At 43.0% G+C, this 23,700-nt stretch overlaps 1 protein-coding gene across 1 annotated transcript in view; it reads right to left on the bottom strand.

The window, feature by feature from the left end:
* The window catches only part of anapc1 (anaphase promoting complex subunit 1), a 199,978-nt gene that overhangs the window by 59,793 nt on the left and 116,485 nt on the right, over window positions 1-23,700 (bottom strand). The window contains 4 exon segments of the mRNA XM_048596681.1: window positions 2,510-2,703; window positions 5,702-5,755; window positions 5,889-5,979; window positions 16,511-16,587. Of these exon segments, the coding sequence (XP_048452638.1) occupies window positions 2,510-2,703; window positions 5,702-5,755; window positions 5,889-5,979; window positions 16,511-16,587 (416 nt within the window).

The following is a 23,700-nucleotide window of genomic DNA, read 5'->3' as shown; positions in this document are numbered from 1 at the left end:
CACTTATTAATAGGAGTCACTGCACTGTGAGCATGAAGGAGAGTGGAAGAGGCAGCAAGTTATATACAGTAGGACTGTCAGTGCCAGGAAAGATAAAAGCATAGCCTAATGTTTCATGTCTTCTTAAAGGATTGCACTTGCAATGTTGCTCATTTTTGGTGATCATGGGCGGGTTGTTTGTAAAACAAAAGGTAAAAATAATTTTATACGCTGGTCTTTCCCTTTGGTATCGGAGTTCAAAATTTACGCCAGAGCCCTGTTTTCTGAAGCTCCCTGAAAAAAGCATCTATCCAGGCCTCAGAGCACACAGCTTACAGAGGAAAAAAAACTAACCCTAATTTGACACGACAAATGAAGCTTACTTGGATCAACCACAAGGATGGCTGCTGTGGGAAGTATCAGACCGGGGAGAATAGAGCAAAATAGCTGCGAGGATTGATAAGAGTAATGCTGCTGATGTGGCACACATCGACTTCCAAAAGGTGCTCGAAATCTTGCCGCACGAAAAAACAACTTGCGAGCCAGATTGTAGGTCACAGAATAAAAGACACAGTAACAACATAGGAGTAGATGGGTTCTTAAAAAGCAAGGGGCTGAAAGATTAATAGGCGTATATGAGAATTTGGAGTAACCCAATCAGCCATGATCTTATTGAATGGAGGAGTATACTCAAAGGACTGAACCTGCTTCTCATTCGTATGTTCTTAAGCATAGAATACAAAATTGGCTCAGTGATGCAACAGAGAGTAATAGTTAATGGAACAAAACAAAGAACTGTGGATCCTGGTAATCTGAAACAAAGAGAAATTTCTGGAGAAACTCATTGGGTCTGGCAGCATCAGAATGGTTCTGAAAGGGTCACTGGACTCAAAATGTTAACTCTGTTTTCTCTCTGCAGTAGTTAATGCAATTTTGTTTTTGGGTTGTAACCAGGTGTGATGTGGAGTTCCCCAAGAGTCAGAATTCGGACACTTGCTCTTCATCATGATATATTAATGATCTAGACCTTGATATACAGGGCACAACTTCACAATCTGTGAATGATATAAAACTTGGAAGCACTATGAACAGGGAGGAGGTCAGTGCAAAACTCCAAAAGGATAGAGATAACACAGTGTGGAGCTGGAGGAACACAGCAGGCCAGGCAGCATCAGAGGATCAGGAAAGCTGACGTTTCGGTTCGGGACCCTTCAATTCTCCCAAGTCCATCTTCAAAACTGAAGTTTCTCATTCTGGGAACCATGCTCGTGAATCTTTTCTGTAATCTCTCCAAAGCCTTCATATCCTTCCTAATGCGCCATACAGAAGTGGACACAATACCACAGCTAAGGCTAATTTCATTGAAGGGTCCCAACCCGAAACGTCAGCTTTCCTGCTCCTCTGATGCTGCCTGGCCTGCTGTGTTCCTCCAGCTCCACAGTGTGTTATCTCTGACTTCAGCATCGGCAGTTCTTACTATGTCCAAAAGGATAGAGACAAGTTGAGGAATGGGTAGACAAGTGGTAGACGAAGTTCAATGTGGAGAAATGTGTAATTATGCATTTTGCTAGGTTCAATTTAAAGGGTGATAAGTCATTGAAGTTGGCAGAACTGGTTGAAAAAGCAGTTAATGAAGAATAAGTCATCCTGAGCTTTATAAATAGGGCCAGAGAGAACAAGACCAAGGAGGTTTTACTGAACTTATATAGGACTCCAAATTAGCCTCAGCTATGGCATTGTGTCCACTTCTGTATGGAACATTAGGAAGGTTATGAAGGTTTTGAAGAGATTACAGAAAAGATTCACCAGCATGATTCCCAGGATGAGGAACTTCAGTTTTGAAGACGGACTTGGGAGAACTTGGGCGATTCTCCTCGAGAAGAGAAGGTTAAGAGGAGATTCGATAGAGGCATTCAAAATCAGGACAAAGTGGCTGCGTGAAAGGATTGAGAACAAAAAGGCACACATTTAAACCTACTGGCAAAAGAAACAAAGGGGACACAAGGAAAGAGCTTTTCCAGTCAGTGGGTGATTGAGGTTCAGATGACGTGGCCTGTTCAACAAAATAAAGAAAAAGGGTTCAATCAAGGTTTTCAAGAGGGAATTGGAGTACTATGTGAAAAGGAAGAATCTGCAGGGTTACTGGCAGAAAACGGGGGAATGGCACTAAATGAGTTGCTCATTTGGAGAGCCTGCAGAAACAATGGGCTCAAAGGCTTCCTTCTGAGGTTGGAGTTGCGGCATGTTGTTGAGTGCAGCGCAGCAGGACTTGGACTTGAAACTAGAACTCTGTTTTTATACACTGAGGCTGCCAAACCTGCAGAGTGTTTCCAGTTTTTTCTGCTTTTCTTTCAGATGGCCAACATTTGCAGTATTTCACTTTTGAATTTCTCTCCAGATGTGGCTGTGCCACGACAGTGTTGGATAGCTCACAATTACTACACTGCGTGACTGAAGCTGGAAAGGTTCTACACAACTCCAGAGCACCATCTTGTTAATGTACTCTGCAAATAAAACGATTAAGAGTTACCTTCCCCCTCCTAAGAACAGGAGGCCAAGAGCCATATGCGATGCCATGTGAAAGCCGTAGTTCATCTCTCCTCCGGTTCTTTTATGCATGAATCGACAGAACTGGAGGACTTTCAGATTCCCAGTGCCTGCCATCACCAAGGCAAGGGAAAGCAGAACAACACTCAAACACGTTTCCAGGTTGTGGTGACCAGCCTGTGAAGTTGAAAGGTGACACCTAAGTCAGTCTAAAACTGAGAGAAAGTCAGCGGATTAGCTCCTTTACCCTATGTAAGCCCCCACTAAGCCCAGTTAGTGTTTTTCAAGACATGAAAAGTTAACTATGCTTTTGTGCCTAGGTGCTGCTAGAGCTGGCTGAGTTTCACCAGCAATTTATTTTTGTTTCAGATCTATACAGCATCCACGGTTCTTTTATTTCATGACTCATTTTCTTTTATTCGCCTTGCAAAGAAGTAGTACCTCTCCTTGACTGTGCTGAAAAGTTCGCTCCAACTTTCCTTTGATGTGGGAGTTGCGCTGTGCAGTCCCTTTAAGAGAGACCGGCTTGGCCTCTTGAAGGTGTCATTGCTTGTGCGAGACCTATTTGTTCATCATGCACCCAGCTGCCTGCGCAGCTTAAAGGAAACACTGCTGAGCACATCTGGACAGGCAGACTAGTGCCTGGTCCATCCAAACAGGGCCTTTGAATCCATGGTTTGGAAGTACAAGTGAGCAAGATGAGCTGCACCAATAATACCTTGCAGCTTGCTTGAATCCATTAATTGCAGTGACTTTGACAGTATTCTTTGTTACTGATGAGATGTGGGTGTCACTGACAAGGTCAGCACTAACTACCTTGATCACAGCCATGGTGGTGAGCTGCTTTCTTGAACTGGGCAGGGAGGAAGTGCCAGAATGGTGAATAGGGTTCCAGTTTAGCTGTGGCATTGTGTCCACTTCTGAATGGCAGAGTAGGAAGGATGTCAAGGCTTTGGAGAGATTACAGATAAGATTCACGGGGCATGATCCCAGGATGAGAAACTTCAGTTTTGAAGACGGACTTGGGAGAATCGGGATGATTTTCCTTGAAAAGAGAAGGTTAAGAGGACATTCGATAGAAACATTCAAAATCACAGGGCGTCAGGACAGAATGTTGGGGAGAAACTGGTCCCACCTGTGAAAGGATTGAGAATAAGGCGGCCCAGATTTTAAAACCTATTGGCAAAAGAAACAAAGGGGACACAAGGAAAGAGCTTTTCCACTCAGCGGGTGATTGAGGTTCAGATGGCATAGCCAGTTTAACAAAATAAAGAAAAAAGGTTCAATCAAGGTTTTCAAGAGGAAATTGGAGTATTATGTGAAAAGGAAGAATCTGCAGGGTTACTGGCAGAAAACGGGGGAATGGCACTAAATGAGTTGCCCATTTGGACAGCTTGCAGAACCAGCGAGCTGAAGGACTTCCCTCTCCTTCCACTGGGGATAGCAAGAACTGTCGATGCTAGAGTCAGAGGTAACACAGTGTGGAGCTGGAGGAACACAGCAGGCCAGGCAGTATCAGAGGAACAGGAAAGTTGACGTTTCAGGTCAAGACCCTTCTTCAGAAATGGGGGAGGGGGGAGGGGGAAGGGAGCTGGGAAATAAAGAGAGAGGGGGGGGGTGGGGTTGGGGAAAGTAGGTGGGATGGTGATAGGTGAGCGCAGGTAGCGATTGGTCAGTGAGGTGGGAGGAGCGGAGAGGTGGGAGAGAAGATGGACAGGTTGTGTCAGGTCAAGGAGGCGGGGATGAGAGGGAGGGTTGGTCATGGGATGAGGCCAGGGGTGGGGAGATTTTGAAACTAGTAAAGTCCACATTGAGACCATTAGGCTGTTCTCATGCATCTGCTGCCCTTGTCTTTCTAGACGGTAGCAGTCATGGGTTTGGCAGTTGCTGTTTTATGCTGGATAGTGTCAAGTTTCTTCAGTATTGATGGAGCTGCACTCATTCAGACAATGGGGAGTTTTCCATCACACTCTGACCTTGTGCCTTGTAGACAACGGACTGCATTAATATGGCTAGTTCAACACAGTTTCTGTTCAACAGTAACCCCAGTATAGTGGGGGATTCAGCTGTGGTAATGTAGTTGAATGTTAAGGGGTGATGGTTGCATTTTCTCTTATTGGAAATGATCAATGCATGGTATTTGTGTGTTATAAAGATCACTTTCTAGTTATAGACACAAGCCTAGATATTGTTCGGTTCTTACTGCATTTGGACATGGAATGCTTCAGTATCTGAGGAGTTACAAATGTGCTGAACATTGTGCAATGATTGGCAAACATCCCTTCTTCTGACCTTATGATAGAGGGGAGGTTATTTGATTAAGTAGCTGCAGATAGTTGGGCCTAGATCACTACCTGGAGGAACTCCTGCAGTCGACATAGATATAAAAAATAGGTGGAAGAATAGACCATTTGGCCCTTTGAACCTGCTTTACCATTCAATTTGAACATAGCTAATCGCTCAGCTTAATACCCTGTTCCCACTTTCTCCCATACCCTTTGATTCTTAGAGTTGTTTCCAAAGGGTATCAGTGTGGGGATGAGGAGCATTCTTTTCAACCAGGTGGTTGTTACGTTTGGGAATGCACTGCCTGAAAAGGCGATGGATGCAGATTCAATAATAACTCTCAACAAGAGTGTTTGAGAAATAATTGATAAGGGAATAATTTTGTGGGGCTGTGGGGAAAAGCTGCTTCCATTCGCTGCCAATATGCCAGGGCCAGCAAACAGATCAACAGATCTGCTGTCCATCAGGACGGTGCCATTAACTTGTAGTGTAACAGGAAGCTGCAACAGTCTCGAACATTCTTTCCAAAATTAATGGAATCCAAATAAAGTCACAATCACGGATACTGACTGTTGAACTTCTTACAATTTATTTGAACTGCGTTTTGCACTTTTGTTATCTTAATGTGGGACATCCTCAAAAGGTAGAGACAGTGGGTCCTTTCACCTCAGGATCAATTTAATTGATGGGGTAGACAGTCCCCTGTGGCTGCAAGGTCCCTCTTTCAAACGACTTTGGCTACATTCAAGAACATTGACTTCAAGGGAAATAATTCTACCCGAACTGCTCAGGCTTGAGAATGAGCACAAAATACAAGAAGCAATACAAACCATTCAATGCTGCAATTGTGAACTGATCGCAAAATACAAGAACAAGAGATTTAACTTACCAGTGCTGCCGCAGGCGAAGAGACAGATTCCAGAAACATTTTCACATATTTGTACTAGAAATGAAAAACAATAGTTAATGACAGTCTTATGCAGAGATAGTCCCTAGCACATTGATTGAAAACAGCAACCAAATAATAACGAAGTGACAAAAGCTTCAAGAAATTCATGATTGAAATTAAGACCTACCAGACAATTAAATGCTGCTGCATTAGATGAACCTGCAAATCGAAGGCCCATTGCCATGCAGGCACCAGCAATAATGTTAATATGAGCTTGTCTGTAAGATAGTGAGAAGATTGCAGTACAAATTACTCAGAGGATAGGCAACAATTTATTTGCATATCTTATTTGACTGTTAGACCTAATTCCTTTTGACATGTTGCCAGGAATGAAGGGGCTCCAGATTTTGAAATAACCTATGGTGAAGGAGTAGAGTTCAATTTCAGTCCCCATATTTTCTCCTACTGATGGTGGTGGTGGTCACTGGGGAGTGGAGGGGAGACCAGGTGACCTTTGATTTGTGAAATCAGACTTTCCTTGGTTGGCAAATTGTCCACTTCAACTGGTGTTGATAGGATTAGAATTCTTTGAGGAGGTAAAGTAGACGAGCTATTTGGATCTCCAGAAGGCCTTTGACAAGGTGCTGCCAGGGTCCTGCTAAATAAGGTAAGAGCCTGTGGTTTCAGGGGCAGGTATTTGCATAGATAGAGGATTGGCTGACTGGGAGAAGCCCAGAATGAGGACAAAGGGTTCTTTCTTATGATGGTGGCTGGTGACTAATGGAGTTCCACAAGGGTCAGTGTTGGGATCACAACTATTCACATTGTATATTAACAATCTGGACAAAGGAACTGTAGGCATTGTTGCTAAATTTGCACAAAGACAGGTGGAGTGACAGGTAGTGTTGAGGAGGCTGCAGAAGGACTTGGACACGCTAGCAGAGGGGCAAATAAGTGGCAGATGGAATACAATGTGGGAAAGTGTGCAGTTATGCACTTTGGTAGGAAGAATAAAGGTATAGACTATTCTCTAAATGGAGAAATGTTTTGGAAATCTGAAGCACAGAGGAACTTAGGAGTCCTAGTTCAGGATTCTCTGAAGTGTAACATGCAGGTTCAGTTGGAAATGCTCAGCAAGCCTGGCAGCATTTGTGAAGAGAAATCAGATGAAGTGTCAGGGCTGGTGACACTTCTTCAGAACTGTCCCTACCTTTTGAGGATGTCCCACATTAAGATTACATATAAAAGTGCAAAATGTAGGTCAAACAAGTTGTAAGAAATAGTTCAACAATTAGCTCTGAGGAAGGGTCACCAGACCTGAAAAGTTAACTCTGATTTCTCTTCACAGATGCTGCCAGACCTGCTGAGCTTTTCCATCAACTACTGCTTTTGATTCTGATTTACAGCATCTGTGGTTCTTTTGGTTTTTATGCAGGTTCAGTCGACAGTTAGGGAGACAAATGCAATGTTTACACTCATTTCGAGATGGCTAGAATGCAAGAGCAGAGATGTACTGCTGCGGGTGCATAAGGCTCTGGTCAGGCAGTATTTGGAATACTGAGAGGAATTTTGGGCCCCATATCTAAGAAAGGGTGTACAGGCCTTGGAGGAGGTCCAAAGGAGCTTTACAAGAATCAAAAACAGATATTGTTGGAAAAACCCAGCTGTGGAGAGAAAGCAGAATTAACATTTCAGGTCTAGTGACCATTCATGAGAACTGGTTGTATACGGGAAAAGATTGGTAAATAAGAAGATTGGGGTTGGGGGGTGGGGTGGGGGGGGGGGGGGGGGCGGTGCGGAGGCACAGGTAAACCTGGAGATGGAGCCCAGAGAGAGACAGTTGGGCAGACAAAGGACAAAGGTCAGCCTGGGAGAATGAACAGTCATTAGCCACAGACAATGGGCTGTGGTAGCGGCCCATGTGAAGTTTACAAGAATGTTCTTGGGAATGAAGGGTTCGTCATATGACCAGTGGTTGAGAACTCTGGATCTGTACTCAATGGAGTTTAGAAGGATTCGGCGGGGTATCTCATTGAAACTTTTGAAATATTGAGAGACCTGGATAGAGTGGACGTGGAGAAGATATTTGCATCAGTAGGAAAGACTTGGAGTTCTGGGCACAGCCTCAGAGTGAAGGGACAACCCTTTAGAACTGAGATGAGAAGGAATTTCTTCAGCCAGAGGGCTGTGGAGGCCAAGATATTGAGTATACTTAAGACAGAGATAGATAAGTTCTTGATTGGTAAGGTGATCAAGGGTTATGGGGAGCAGGCAGGAGAACAGGATCGAGAAACATATCAGTCATGACTGAATGGCAGAGCAGACTCAATGGGCTGAATGGCCTAATTCTGCTCCTTTATCTTATGGTCTCATGGTGTTAAGCTCATAAGGGATAGGATCCAATCACTGGAGTGGTGCAACTGGCTGGAAGCAGGCCAGAATGTTCAGCGATTAATATCCAGGTTGTGTGAGGGGTGGAATGGGAGAATGTAACAATTATACAACAAGTGGTTACACAAAGCAGCTATATCAGAAACTCTGAATTTGGGAAATTGTACCTTAAGCCGACAGGCACACGCTTATCAACTGAAATGTAGTATTACGTCTTGGATCCATGAACCATTTATGTAATATTTAATAAATTACAAATAACAGAGGGAAAATAAGAAAAGCTTCACCTTACCATGTTAGGAAACTGAGGTGGAAAAATTGAAAAATAGGTTTTGTGGATAATGCAAAATGTAATGCAAAATGATTCGAACACGTGCAGGTCTGTCGGTAGCAGTAATGTATATTGCACTCTGACTCAGTGGAAATCACTGTTTAAAGCCACTACTTGTGACACCCCGATCAATAGTGCATTAGGCAGGGTGTGTGTGTCTGTGTCTTTCTGCGTGGCTGTGTCTGTGTGTGTGTCTGTTTTTAACATGTACAAATTTTCATCCTGACAAGCATATCAGAGGTAAACTATTCCATTAGAACTTTCAATCATTTATTTAAAACCATTACAAACAGTAAATCCATTGAAATCGCCTTCTGCAATTTTAGTAACAAATGCAATGATGCACAACATCAGTTGAAACTGAAAGATGAAAATAACGAAGGCCTTAGAGCATAACTTGCAACTAACATGGAGTGTTGTCTTTTCAAAAACCTTTTATCTTTAAACTCAACTTACAATTATTATTTCCTGTTCTATTTTGATTCCATCACTACTTCTACATCACTTTCCGATACTCGCAGTTCAGACTGATATGGGTGAATCATACCAGGAACTTCTTCCTCTGAGTAATCTGACAGAAAATCACCTCCAACCTCCCTTGTCAAACTACTTCAGCAAAGTGAGCCACATAGTTTCAGATAATCACACATTGATCAATCAGATGCACTTAGAAGAGAGTCTCAAAGGAGGAGGGAAACGTAAAATGTGTCGCCTTAATTCTTTTTCATTTGAAAAATAGACCACCTCTCATTTAATTTTCTTTTTAGGCTGATGATAAGTCAGCTTGGGGCTGAAAACAACATCCATTCACTAACGAAGTCTGACTGATGTGTGGAATGATTTTCCAGGTTGTACAGTGAGGGCAAGAGCTCTCAAACGGGGGCTTTTGCAGGGTTTACTGAAGCTGGGAGTTGAACAGGCTTAATGCTCTACTTCACATGTGATGCTGAGAACCAGCTGCATGCTTAAACCCTCTTGCTGGTGTTAACGCTCTGTGAAACATGTAGACACACTCTATGCTCATAGAGGTTTTATAGCGGAGCCTCCCAAAATCTGTTCCACATTTGAGGTTTTGAATACTTGCTGTCACCCACACAGTGTGAACCAGAGTGGGCGGAGGAGCAAAGCAGAGAGACTGGGATGTGGGAAGAGAAGGGCAGATTGCCTGGTTATAGATGGTAGATTGTCAGCCTGGTCTGGTCTGGTCTATGTGTGATGGCCGACCCACAGACAGGTGGTTGGCTCCTACCTGCCCTCTCAGGTGGCCTTGCAAAGGCAAGTTTCGAGGGCAATGAAGAATTGGCAGCAAATGCTGGCCTTCCCAGCGATGCCCACCAGCTGGTCATCTCTCACTACTGGTTGTGAGTCACTACAATGCATGGGTTGGCTGTGGCATTTCCTACATGACAACAGGGACAAGCTTTCCAGAGTGTGGTAATGCTTATTGGCACAGCTAGAAGTTGTAAGCTTTTTTCAAATAAAGATGAATATTCCTTCCATCTGTGAAACAGGGCATCAGCAACAGTGGTCTGTCAAGATGAGACTCTGGTATATTATCTCTGGGACAGCAAAGTCTGACGTGCAGGTCTGACAGAGTGTTAACAGCTGCGAGGACCCTTTAAATCCTTGCACTTTTTTAATGGTGGGCTTGGTCTGAATGGACTGAACGTGGAGGCAGATTCCAGCTTCAAAAAGGTCAGTGCTTTTTATCAAAAACCCCTGTTACTCAAACAGCCACCCCACCCTGCACTGCTCTCATAACTCTCCACCCTTTACTTCCATTCTCTCAAATCTGCGATGGCCTAGTGGTATTGTCGCAAAACTAGCAATCCAGAGAATCAGGTAATGTTCTGGGACCAGAGTTCAAATCCTGGCCATGGCAGATGGTGGAATTTGAATCCCATAAAAATAATCTGGAATTAAGGGTCCAATGATGACCGTGCAACCACTGTTAATTGTCGCAAAACCCAATCTAGTTTACCAAAGTCCTTGAGGGAAGCAAACTGCCATCCTTATACAGACTGGCCGACAAGTGACTCCAGACCCACATCAATGTGGTTGACTTTTAACTACCCTATGAAATGGCCCAGCAAGCCACTCAGTTGTATCAACTGCTAGAAAGGGAAAAAAGTGTGAAATCAAATGGACCACGACTAAGGTACAGGAAATGACAATAACAAAAACAGTCCTGTGGACTCTGCAAAGTCCTTTTCACTAATTTCTGGGGCTCATGGCAAAATTGGGAGAACTATCTCACAGACTAGTCAACGAACAGCCCAACGCAGTCAAACCTCCTTCCCTTCAGCACTCTGGATGTACCCACAGCACATGGACTGCAGCGGTTCGAGAAGGCAGCTCACCACCACCTTCTCAAGGGCAACTAGAGATGGGAAAGAAATGCTGGGCCCAGCCAGCGACACCCACAGCCCATGAATGAACGAAAGAAAATTTCACTCTGACTTGATCTGAATGCATCAATGAATTGATCATCTCAAAAGATAATTGTACCATGTACCAGACTCACAAAAAACAACTTGCACTATAAACAAGCTTAAACAGAAGCACTTTAGTATGCCAATAAATCTCTCAGAGCATGCACTCTCCGAAAATGAGAAGTTTGTTTTTGCTCAAGGTTTCAAATTAGTGTGCCTCATCCTGCATTAACTGAGCAGACATACTTGTGGAGTTTGAATTCCTTCATTACCTCACCATAAATCAACATCCAACATGGATATGGGGACCCCAACATGCTCCCAGCAGACCTGGTGTATAGATACTGTGGAACACGCATCAGCTTTATACCTTTCATATGAATGGCTGGCAGCAGCATGCAAAGTAAAGGTAAAGCTAATAAAGAGATTGCAGTGGTCATACACAACAAACGCGATTACATCAATAAAGTGCCGTGCTTAGTGTCAGTTGCAAATTCATATCTACAGGATGATTGCACAGCAACACTACACATGATCACACAGCGACACTAAACAACTGCACCTCCCAGTCGCGAACCATTTCAACTCCCCCTCCCATTCCTCAGATGACATGTCCATCCTGGGCCTCCTGCAGTGCCACAATGATGCCACCTGAAGGTTGCAGGAACAGCAACTCATATTCTGCTTGGGAACGCTGCAGCCCAATGGTATCAATGTGGATTTCACAAACTTCAAAATCTCCCCTCCCCCTACTGCATCCCAAAACCAGCCCAGCTTGTCCCCGCCTCCCTAACCTGTCCTACCTCCCACCTATCCCCTCCTCCCACCTCAAGTCCCACCCCCATCTCCTACCTATGAACCTCATCCCGCCCCCTTGACCTGTCCGTCCTCCCTGGACTGACCTATCTCCTCCCTAACTCCCCACCTACACTCACCTTTACTGGCTCCAACCCCGCCTCTTCAACCTGTCTGTTTCCTCTCCACCTATCTTCTCCTCTATCCATCTTCTATCAGCCTCCCCCTCTCTCCCTATTTATGTCAGAATCCCCTTCCCCTCCCCCATTTCTGAAGAAGGGTCTAGGCCCGAAACGTCTAGCTCCTCTGATGCTGCCTAGCCTGCTGTGTTCATCCAGCTCTACACCTTGTTATTTAACACTCAACAGTAAAGCTGGTTAAGTGTTTGTTAGACTTATCCTGCCTGGTGATACGCGCGATCGGATTCATCTTCACAGCTCACAGTCTCCACCAGTGCCCAAGAAACACAAAAGCGATGTTCCTTTACATCCTATTTCACCAACGACTGGCTCTGCACAACATGAATTGGCCAAAAGGCTGAGGGAATTGCTGCAACCAATTTGAAATGAGTTTTCCACATACACTGCAAAGGATACTTCTACACTACATATTGAGAACAATAGTGTCCACGTGATCTTCAACAGTGCTAGCTTCCTCAGCAGTGTACCACTCAAGGAAGCCATTAACATCTTCACTATATCACTAGATCTTAACAATCTAGATAATACCAGTGCCTGAATCTATTTCCATTTAACTCATGAAGGATGCAGCACGCACAATTGAGTCCAGATTAAATGACACCATGTACACCTGAATAAATGGCATTGCCACATGATGCCCTTTACGCCCAAATCTTGCTAACATTTTTTCGGGTTACCATGGGAAATGAGTGTTTGATGGAGAATGCCAAACCTCCTACCTTTTTTATATACTTCCGACACCTAGATTATGAGTTTACTGTATTTGAATCTGCACCTTCATCAAAGAATTTCTTAACACAGCTTAAACTCAATCCTGTGCTGACATGCACCAGTGAAATGGAGCAATAAAATGAGCTCACTTTTCTCGATGAGAAATCTGCCAATGGGCTCTCAATCACACTTGAAAGTCTATGTTTATGTACATATTGGAATTTCTCCAGTTCGCATGCTACAAGCTCCACGTTACTGGGTAACCCCACGAATAGATCAGCTGCTCACTGCGTAAACTTGATGCTGAGGTAGGGCAAATCAAAACTCTCCTGTGTGATACTGGGTACACCAATCGAATCATCAAATATTGTATGCCGCACAAATTTACTTAAGATCCTACGGCCACCACTTCTGGCCCTGAATGTTATCTGGTTTACCCGAAAGGGAAATGTCTAAGCAATTTAAATAATGGAATCTAGCGTCTCAGGCTGCAATCTTGCAGTAAATACACAAATGATTTTCTCTGCTAATAGGATACTGCTGTAAAGCCCAAAAAGATGTTTTGCCTTCTACGTAAACGAGCAATGTGATAGATGGGTTTCAGCGCCAACGCGATGCCAGGGAAGTATTCACATTATTTACTCATGACTTGGAAAGTAGTATCGAAAGTCATATATCCAAATCCGTTGATAACACAAAGTTAGATGGCATTTTAACCAGATGATAGCATAAAATTACAAAAGGATACGAATAGAGTAAGTGAATGGGCACAACTGTGGCAGATGGATTTCAAAGTAAGCAAGTACGAGGTTGTCCATTTTGGACTGAGAAAGGATAGATCAAGGTACTTTCTAGATGGTATGAAGTCAAATACACTGGGTGTCCAAAGAGACTGGCGAGTTCAGGTGCACAGTTCTTTAAAATGTCATGACCACGTACAGAAAATAATCAAGAAATACAATGGAATGCTGGCCTTTATATCAAGAGGACTGGACTATAAGGATGCAGAAGTTATCCTGCAGCCACACAAAACACTGGCTACACTTGGAGCACTACGAGCAGATCTAGGCACCACACCCTCAGAAGGGTACATTGGCCTTGGAGGGAGTATAACTTAGGTTTACAAGAATGATACCTGATCTTCAGGGGTCGTGGTACCAGCAGAGATTATACAAATTGTATCAGTTTTCTCTAGAACTTTAGAGTGATTTCATCCAAGTCTTCACGATATTAATAGGAAAAGACAAGGTAGATAAACTATTTTCACTGGTTGGGGATTCTAGAACTAGGGGGCATAGTCTCAGAATTAGGGGCAGACCATCAGGAAAGATGTTAGGAAGCACTTTTATACACAAAGGCTGGCAGAGGTTTGGAACGCTCTTCCACAAACGGCAGTGGACGCTAGATCAGTTGTAAATTTTAAATCTGAGATAGATAATTTTTGGTTGAGCAAAAGGTATTAAGGGATATGGGCCACAGGCAGGTAAATGGAGTTCGGTCACCGATTGGTATTGTTCTCACTGAACGGTGGAACATAGTTGAGGGGCTAAATGGCCGACTCCTTTCCCTATATAAGGCTTAGTTCTTATCACCTGGTGGACCGTATCAAACAACACATCCCTTCGACCATTCATAGTGGGCATTGTGCTCAACCAGCCCATGCCTGCAAAGCCCAGAACACCAATGTCCAACATTAGATGGTGACATAAATGAGGACTGGGAAGTTTACAGGATACAGTAAAGGAGGACCAAAAGACTGATAAGGAAGAACCAAATGCAAATACAATCTAGCAAAATACATAAAAAACAGACCGTTAATGTTCCTATAGGCACATTAAAAATCAATCAAGATAATTCTGGGCCTATTAAAAGCACAGTAGGGAGAATTTACAATGGGGAACAGAGAAAAGACAGAGAAGATAAATTATTAATTGGTATTTGTTTTCAGTGAGAAATCTCCCAGAATTAGAGATCCAAGTGACTACCAAGGATTAGGAGTTGAAGGAAATTAGTATAAGGAAGAAGATTGCACTGGAGAAATTGATGGGCCTGAAAGTTGATACATCCCCAGGGCCTGATGGTCTATATCACACAGTGTTGAAAGAGGTGGAAATAAAGACAATGGATGTGTTAGTAAACATCTTCCAAAATCCTATTGATTCTGGATTGATTCCTGCAAATTGGAAGTTAACAAATGTCATCCCATAATTTAAGAAGGCAGCAAAAGAAGAAACAAAAAACTACAGACCTACCAGCCTTACATCAGTGGTAGCGAAAATGCTACTGTCTACAGGACATAATAAATGGAAACTGGACAAAAAATAATCTGATAGGACATTGCATGGGTTTGTGAATGAAAAGTCATGCTTGTTGCAGCTTTTTGAGAATGTAACTTACGAAGTAGGAAAAGGGGAGTTGGTGGATATGGCATACTTGCATTTTCAGAAGGCTTTGGTAAGGTCCTTCCCACATGAGGTTGGTTAGCAAAATTAAAGCATGTGGTAAAGGAAGTGATGTGCGAGCATGGATTAAGGACTGACTAAAAGAGAGGAAACACAGAACAGGAATAAACGGGTCATTCTCCATTGGCATAGAGAGTAATGAGGTTCTGTCAGAATGAATACTTGGGCTCCAGCTAGTCACAATGTATTTCAATGATTTGGATGTGGGGACCAAATGTAATACTTCCAATTTTTCATTGATAAAAAGCTGAGCAGGAATGTTGTGAGGAAGACGTAAAGTGTTTTCCGGAAGATTTAGACAGGCTTTGTCATTGGGTAAAAACATGACCGATGACATTAAAATGTGAGATTATCCACTTTGGTGGGAAGAACAGATTTGCAGAGTATTTCTTCACCAGTAAAAGGTTGAAAAATGTTAATATATACAAGAATTTGGGTGTTCCTTGTCAAGAAATCACTGAAGGCTAATGCGCAGGTGCAACGAGCTGTTAAGAAGGCTAATGGAATGTTAGCCTTTATCACAAGAGGATGGGAGTACAGAAATAGTCAAGTCTTACTTCAATTGTACTGGAGCTCAGTTGGAGTGCACTGTGCAGTGTGCAGTTTTAGTCACCTTATCTCGGGAAAAGATATTATTGCCATCAATGGAGTGCGACAAAGATTCACCAGACTTCTTCCTGGGTCAGGGGACTGTCCTATGAAGAATCATTGGGCAAACTGGGCCCTGTATTCTGTCTACAGTTTCGAAGAATGAGAGCTGACCTCATTGAAGCCTATAAAATACTTACAGATAGGGTAGATGCAAGCATGGGGATTCTCCTGGTTTGGGAAGTCTAGAACCAGAAGCATAATTTAAAAATAAGGGAAACGCCATTTACGATTCAGATGAGATTTTTTTTCCACTCAGATGGTTGTGAATCTTTGCGATTCTCTATACCAGAGAAAGAAAGATCAATTTCAATCGGCCATGACCATGTCGAATGGCGAAACAAGCTCGACAGGCTGTACGGCCTACTCCTGTTTCTGTGTGACTCCAGAAGTTAATTAAGTTAAGTTTATCAATCAAACTTAAACTTCATGAGTTTGTGTCCCCAGTGGATTAGCCTGGGCCTCTGGATTATTGGTTAGGTGACATTATCACCATCTATCAGTATTTTAATGACGTTGGGTGAGGGACAAATATAAGATGAAACACTGGGGAGTATGTCGCACCTGCTCTTTTTTGAAAAAAGCATCTTCTACAGCCATCTGAAAGAGTTAACAGAGCCTTGGTTTAACAAGTTATTAGAAAGACAACAACCCCAACAGTGCAGCACTCCCTCACTCCAACATCGCAGTGTCAGCCTACATTATGTGCATTATCTGGAATGGGCTTGAATCCAAAAAATACTTTCTGACTCAGATGTGAAACTTCAACCAGTTGAGTCACAACTGAACACCAACATCTGAAATTTTATTTTAAAAAAAAAGCCTAAATTTAAACTTACCGCATGGTTTGCAAGTCAACATCTTCAGCTACTTGCCCATCCATGGTGTTTAATGAAGCATTGTTCTGTCTAACAATCTATAAGGAAACAAGTGGCAAGTAGAAGTATTATATTGAGGACAAAGAAGCAATATTCTCACTCTAGTAGAGTTAAAACTGTTTCACGATGGAAATATTATACTCCACCATGAAATTTCTTTGCATTAGAATCCAAAATTGCTGCTGCATTCAGGCGACATTACTGAAACACTTAACCGTAAAGGCCTTAAACATTCCTGTTTACTCAAATATTATATTTGTATTAAAATGTGTCAATTCTGACACCAACACCAATCAAGAAGGTCCACATAATGCAGGAAATGCCAAAGTGGGCTACATTGTCCTGCATGTATCAAATATATCGAGTGCTATTGTACTTACATTCATCCAGACAAATGGATAGTATATTATCACAGTCCTGGTTTGTGGTTTGTTGTCAGTGAACAGTGCTTGAGGAGCAAAAAGATGAGTTTGTCTCTCCGTAGAATTCCAAGTCTCAGAACAACTCTTGTTACTATAGTGTTTATTTGTTTGATGCAGGTAAATTTCTGGCTGATGACTAGGAACTCAACAACCAAATGCCAATGAACATTAAGGGGGAATGGTTAGATTCTCCTTTGTTGGAGATGGTCACTTATTTAGTGGATAATGAAATAATTAACATGTGGAAGTGGTCTAATGAACATCCTAATCCTCACCCTCAGTGTGAAAGCCGAGGCCAAAGTATTTGCAACCATTTTGAGCCAGGAGTGCTGAGATTCCCAAACATCAGCAAATTCGATTTACTCTATCAGGACTCAAGAAATGTCTGACAGCGATGAATCCACCAAAGAGAATCGTCTTTGACAATGTCCCAGCCTTATTATGAAAGACATGTACGCCAGACCTAACAGCTCTCCAAACCAATCTGTTTCAGTAGAGCTACAACACTTACAGCTGTCCAGCAATGTGGAAAATTGCCCAGACGTCTCCTGTCGACATCCTGCAGGACAAATCCAATTCAATCATTTATTGCCCTGTCAGTTTTGTCTCAATCATCAGTAAAGCGATGGAAGGTGTGGAATTAAGAAATAACAAGGGGAAGATGACATTGGTCGGAGTGGTCTATTGGCACCTTAACAGTAGCTATACTGTAGGGCACAGAATAAATCAGGAGATAACAACGGCATGTAAAGCCAGCAGTACATTAATCGTGGGTCATTTCATTCTTCATGTAGAATGGTAAAACCAAATTGGCAAAAGTAGTCACAAGGGAAAATTCTTAGAATGTATTCGGAATTGTTGCCTAGAACACGTTGTAGATTCAACCAGGGTTCAGCCTGTTCTGAATCTAGTAATGAGGCAGATTTAATAAATGATCCTAGAGTAAGACATCCCCAAGGCTACATGGCAACATTGAGCATTCAGTCGGAGATCGAGAAATCTGGATTGACAATAACTGTGCTAAATTTAACAAGGGTAGTTACAAAGAATTGGAGGGAGGGCTGGCTGGAATGGATTGGAGAAGGAGTTTCATAGCAAAGACAATTGAGGAACAATGGCAGATGTTTAAGAAAATAGTTTATGGCGTATAGCAAAGATCGATTTCAGTGAGACACAAAGATTCTAAGAAGGGGATCATGGTTAACCAGGGTAGTTAACGATATCATCAATTTAAAAATAAAAACTTAGTGTGGTAAAGATTTGTGGCAAGCCAGATGATTGGGAAAATTTTTAGAAACAACAAAAAAGAAACCAAAAGAATAACAAAGAGGGAGAAAATAATCTTGAGGGCAAACTAGCAAGTAATGTCAAGACAGACAGCAAGAGCTTTTTCAAATAAAAGGCAGAGAGAGGCCAAAGTGAACATAGGTCCTTTATGAGTATAATAATGGGGAGCAAGGAAATGGCAGAGGATGATGCTTTTTAAATTCATTCATTGGATCGGTGTATCAATCGTTGGGGCAGCATTTATTGCCCATTCCAACTGCCCTGGAGAAGGTGGTTATAAGCTGTCTTCTTGAACTGCTGCAGTCCTTGGGGTTTAGGGACATCTGGAGTGCTGTTAGGAAGGGAGCTTCAGGAATTTGACTCAACCACAGTTAAGTAATGGCAATATTATTCCAAGACAGTGAGCATGCGTTTCAGAGAGGGACGTGCCTGTGATATTTCCATATATCTGTTGTCCTTGTTGCAGGTTTAAGAAGTGATGTCAAAGGAGGTTTGTCTACACCTTGTAGACACTGTTGCCATTTTATGTTTGTGCTGAAGGGAGCGATTATTGAACTAGGTGGAGGGATTGTCAATCAAGAGAGCTGCTTTATCCTAGAAGGTATCAAGCTCGTTACGTGTGAATGCAGCTTAAGTGAAGAGCATTCCATTACATTTCTGCCTTGTATGTAGTGCACAGGCCTTAGGAATCAGGTAGTGAGTTAGTTGCTACAGGATTCCCAGCTCTGGCAGACACAGTACACACAGTACAGTTGTGGTCAATGGTGACCCCCCCAACCCCCCAGGGTGCAAACAGTGGGGCATTCAGTGAAGGTATGCCATTGACCATCAAGGGGCACCAAGGAAGGTGCTCTCTTATTTGAGATCCTCATTGCCTGCCAAGTCTGAGTCTCTTTCCATGCAGTCACACTCCCTCTGGCTCCTGACCACTGACCAAATCACAAGACCCTTTCACAAGTATGGGATTTGCATTGATCCTGGAGTAAATTGTTGAGGTGACTTTTCCTCTCCCTACTGTGCCGCAGTATCAGCCTCCAGCTCACTGACCCTGAGCCGAAATGATTGCAGCCACAGGCGCCTATTTCAGATGTGTTTGCCTTGGATCACACGGGTGTCCAGAAACTCCCACATTCTACAATCACAGAACATCAGCTGCCCTGCCAACTTTACGGTGTGTTATTTGACGAGTGATTCTTTCTTAGACAGCATCTGCAAAGCTCATGTCCAGTATCATCGAGAAGTACAAGACCAGCGAATACACGTGAGGCACGATCAACTGCAGTTCTGCTCCGGCACTGTAACTTAGAACCATATCACCATTCCCTCACTGTCACTGGGTCAAGATCCTGTAATTGCTCCCCTAACAGCACTGCTCGTGTGCCTACACTGAATACACTGCAGTGGTTCAAGCACCTTACCTCTGCCGTAAGGATTAGCAATAAATGCAGGCCTTGACAGCGATACAGGAACCCAATGAATTAATTAAAAAGAACAAACACCAAGGACAAAACAGTACTCAATCTTTCACCTTTGTCCCCTGCTGTAATCTTCAGCATCAAAGGCTGAAGGACTCAAAGCTTGAAGCACCTGTTAGTTAGGATGTAATGTTCCTATTGACTAACCCAGTTTCAATGCTAACTGCGTCAGGAACCATAATTTGCATCATACTAGTTGTCTCGCAAGGTAACAGCAAGGTCAGCTAAAGCAAAATTTTCACTGAAACAAACAAATGTTACAATTGTGATGATGATCACAGGAAATAGGAGAATAAAAGGTGGAAGGGAATTAAAGGGGTAGATAAAGGCAGTGGGAGAGACAGTAAGAGAAAAACAGAGCGGGGGGAACATAGGTGAGGGGACGAGGGGGTGAAGGCTTCAGAAAAAAGGGACTAAGAGAGAAAGATAGGAAGAAGAGAGAGAAGAAGGGAAATGAACAGAAAAAAATGTGAGAGAAACCAAGGTTGGAGATAAAAGGAAGGTAGAAAGGGTAAGAAAAAGCAAAAAGAGGCAGTGACATTCCAAGGCACTTGTGAATGTTTATGAGCTCACATGTAAGGCAGGCTTCATGACTCCAACTTTATGTGATGAGTTTGAGAGACAGAGATATGATGAATCTCTGAACAGTTAGATGAATAAGTGCACAGTATGTTCCCACAAACAGCAACATTACCAGTTACAAACTTTTAGAAATTACCGCTAAAAAGCATTTACTTGCAACAACTCTAAAATCCTGAGGAACAAAAACAAAGTTGCTGGAAAAGCTCAGCAGGTCTGGCAGCATTTGTGAAGGAGAAAACAGAGTTAACATTTCCGGTCCGGTGACCCTACCTCAGAACCCTTCCTAAAATCCTGAGGTCTAGAGAACTGCCTATATGAACTCTGAGCCTAGCTCACTGGAGAAAAGCCCTTTGCTTAGAAACAGATGTGGAAGCTCCTCAGTTTCATGATCTTGACTGCTCTCCTTATTTATCAGGCAAATTTACTTCTCCGATTCTAAGCTTTGAAGTGGAATTTCCATTCCAGATATGATCTGATCAACTAAAACACAAAGTCCTTGCATAATCTGCCTTTCACCCAAACGTGTAGGTGCTCTCCATCCTACTCAGCTGTAGGAAGATGCAGTGTCTTAGCAATCTACATGGTTTAACGGAGCTATCACTGCAGTGATAGCACTTGCTGAGTTTAAAATATTATGCAAACTTTGTAAAATGCCTCATCATACTGGTAAGACAGGTCACTAATTATTTTACCCAAAAATCAACTCTCCACCAACGCATATTCTTGCTTTTCTTTGACAATAAAGGTTGCTCATAATTAGTCACATTCCAGTGCACCTTAAGAATGCTACGTAATGGAAGAGCATCACTGAGATTTCCACTCTACGTGGGTGGTCATTAAACAAACTAATAGTTCAACTGCAGAAGTAGTAAATGGGTGCACTGGAATCTTTCTCAGTCTAATTGTACAAGAGACAATTTCCATTGCACTTAAGTAAATAAAGAGTGTTATTGGCTATTATGTAAAATGGCCTGTAGATTCCAAGATGTGCTTCACATCTCCAAGTACTGTTTAAAGTCTGCCTGAAGACTACATTATGTTAGGTTTACTCTTTCGGCGATGGAACATCCTGCCAGTAGTGGATTAGCTGCCATTTACACATACACACATGTTTCCTTTCAATGAATAAATCAGGTAGCTTCCCCATTCCAGCCTACATCCCACCACAACCATCAATTATGCTCTGCCCCAACGGAAAACCCCGTCAAATGGAAAACCCCCTCAATATGCCTCCTCTGTTTTGGAGGTGACAAACAATTGACTCCAGACTTGGTTCACTGCATTGTTGGAAGTATCAGCCCCTCATGGTGCCGCTGTATAATCCATCCCATCATTCAGTCAAGTTGTTTGTCTTCCTCTCAACTGCTAACTTTCCCCAAACAATAACACAACAGCTTCGTTTTAATTTTTTTCCAATCAGGTGATCGTATTCATTCTGAACGTATTCATATCCCATAATGTTTCTCCCTTGTTGCACTGGTGTAAGGACGTTAACATTATTATTGCTGGCTGAGTAATGAGTGTATGCTGATGGAAGTAGGTCACTCAAGGAATTCACTCACTCAGTTCACTCGAGACTTTTCCTGCAAAGAGAGGCCGAGTGCACTTCCGAGACAGTGAAGGGATTTTTCCAATTGCATGTATGGGACGTGGGTGTCACTGGCTGGGCCAGTATTTATTGCTTGTCACTAGTTGCCCCCGAGAATGTGGTGGTGAACTGCAGTCCACCTGCTGTGGGTTGACCCACAATGCCATTAGGGAGGGAATTCCGGTGACAGCAAAGGAACAACAATATATTTCCAAATGAGGATGGTGAGTGGCTTGGAAGAGAATTTGAAGGTGGTGGTGATCCCATGCATCTGCTGCCTTTGTGCTGCCTGAGGATCTTTGGTGAATTTCTGCAGTGCATCCTGCAGATAATACATACAACTGCTGCTGAGCATCGCAATGGATGGAGTGGATGCTTTTAGACATAGTGCCAATCAAGTGGGCTGCTCTGTCCTAGATGATGTCAAGCTTCATGAGCGTTGTTGGAGCTGCACTCATCCAGGCAAGTGAGGAGTATTTCATCACATTCCTGACTTGTGCCTTATAGATGGTGGGTTTGGGGAGTCAGGAGGTGAGTTACTCGCCGCAGTATTCCTAGCCTCTGACCTGCTCTTGTAGCCACTCTTTAGGAAACTGTTTTGGCTTATCTCCTGTATATATGGTCCTGGTCTCACTACTGTAGAGGAGAGGATGTAGGTGTGATTAACTCTCAGTTTGGTGCTCTCAGTTAAATTGCTATTACTCCAGACTCTCTCATTCAGTTTGGACATAACAGCAGCAGCACCAAGCGACCGTTTGCTGACGATTGTGGAGTCCAGTTGTGCAAAAGTTTCCACAATCTACAGCGTTACATTATTAAGACTGTTACACAGCACTATGGAAATACCATGGACTTCCTGATGCTGACTCCTCCTTGGGATGAGAAAATCTGTCTATGTGCCACCGTAGTGCGTACTTGATATGGAATGCACATGCAGCCATCATCAGAAAGGGGCTATGGTTTTTCATTCAGTCTGACCACATTTTCCACAGAGCCATAGAAAATAATCACTTGCATTTATTGAACATTATTCGTCCCATCACACTTTACAGGCAAGTTATTAAAGAAAACACTACTGGGCCGTGTGAGGGCAAGTGATCAAAGGCTCACCAACAAAACAGGTTTTAGAACATAGAACAGTACATCACAGTACAGGCCCTTCGGCCCACGATGTTGTGCCAACCTATTATCCTACTAAGATCAATCTACCCTGCATACCCTACATTATACTATCATCCCTGTGCCGATCCAAGGATCGCTTAAATGTCTCTAATGTATCTGACTCCACTACCACTACCGGCAGCGCATTCCACACGCCCACCACTCTCTGTGTGAAGAACCTACCTCTGACATCTCCCCTATATTTTCCTCCAATCACCTTAAAATTATGCCCCCTTGTAATAGTTATTTCCGCCCTGGGAAAAAGTCTCCGACTATCCACTCTATCTGTGCCTCTCATCATCTTGCACACCTCTATCAAGTCACCTCTCATCCTTCTTCGCTCCAATGAGAAAAGCCCTAGCTGCCTCAACCTCTCCTCATAAGACCTGCCCTCCAGTCCAGGCAGCATCCTGGTAAATCTCCTCTGCATCCTCTCTAAAGCTTCCACATCCTTCCTATAATGAGACAACCAGATCTGAACACAATATTCCAAGTGTGGTCTAACCAGAGTTTTCTACAGCTGCAGCATAACCTCACGGCTCTTAACCTCAATTCCCCTGCCGATGAAAGCCAACACACCATACGCCTTCTTTACAACCCTATCAACCTGGGTAGCAACTTTGAGGGATCTATGAA

The sequence above is a fragment of the Rhincodon typus genome, chromosome 5 (genome assembly GCF_021869965.1).
Source record: "Rhincodon typus isolate 14 chromosome 5, sRhiTyp1.1, whole genome shotgun sequence".
Lineage (NCBI taxonomy): Eukaryota > Metazoa > Chordata > Chondrichthyes > Orectolobiformes > Rhincodontidae > Rhincodon > Rhincodon typus.
Note: the sequence above shows the minus strand (reverse complement) of the source record. Positions and strands in the feature narration are given on the sequence as shown.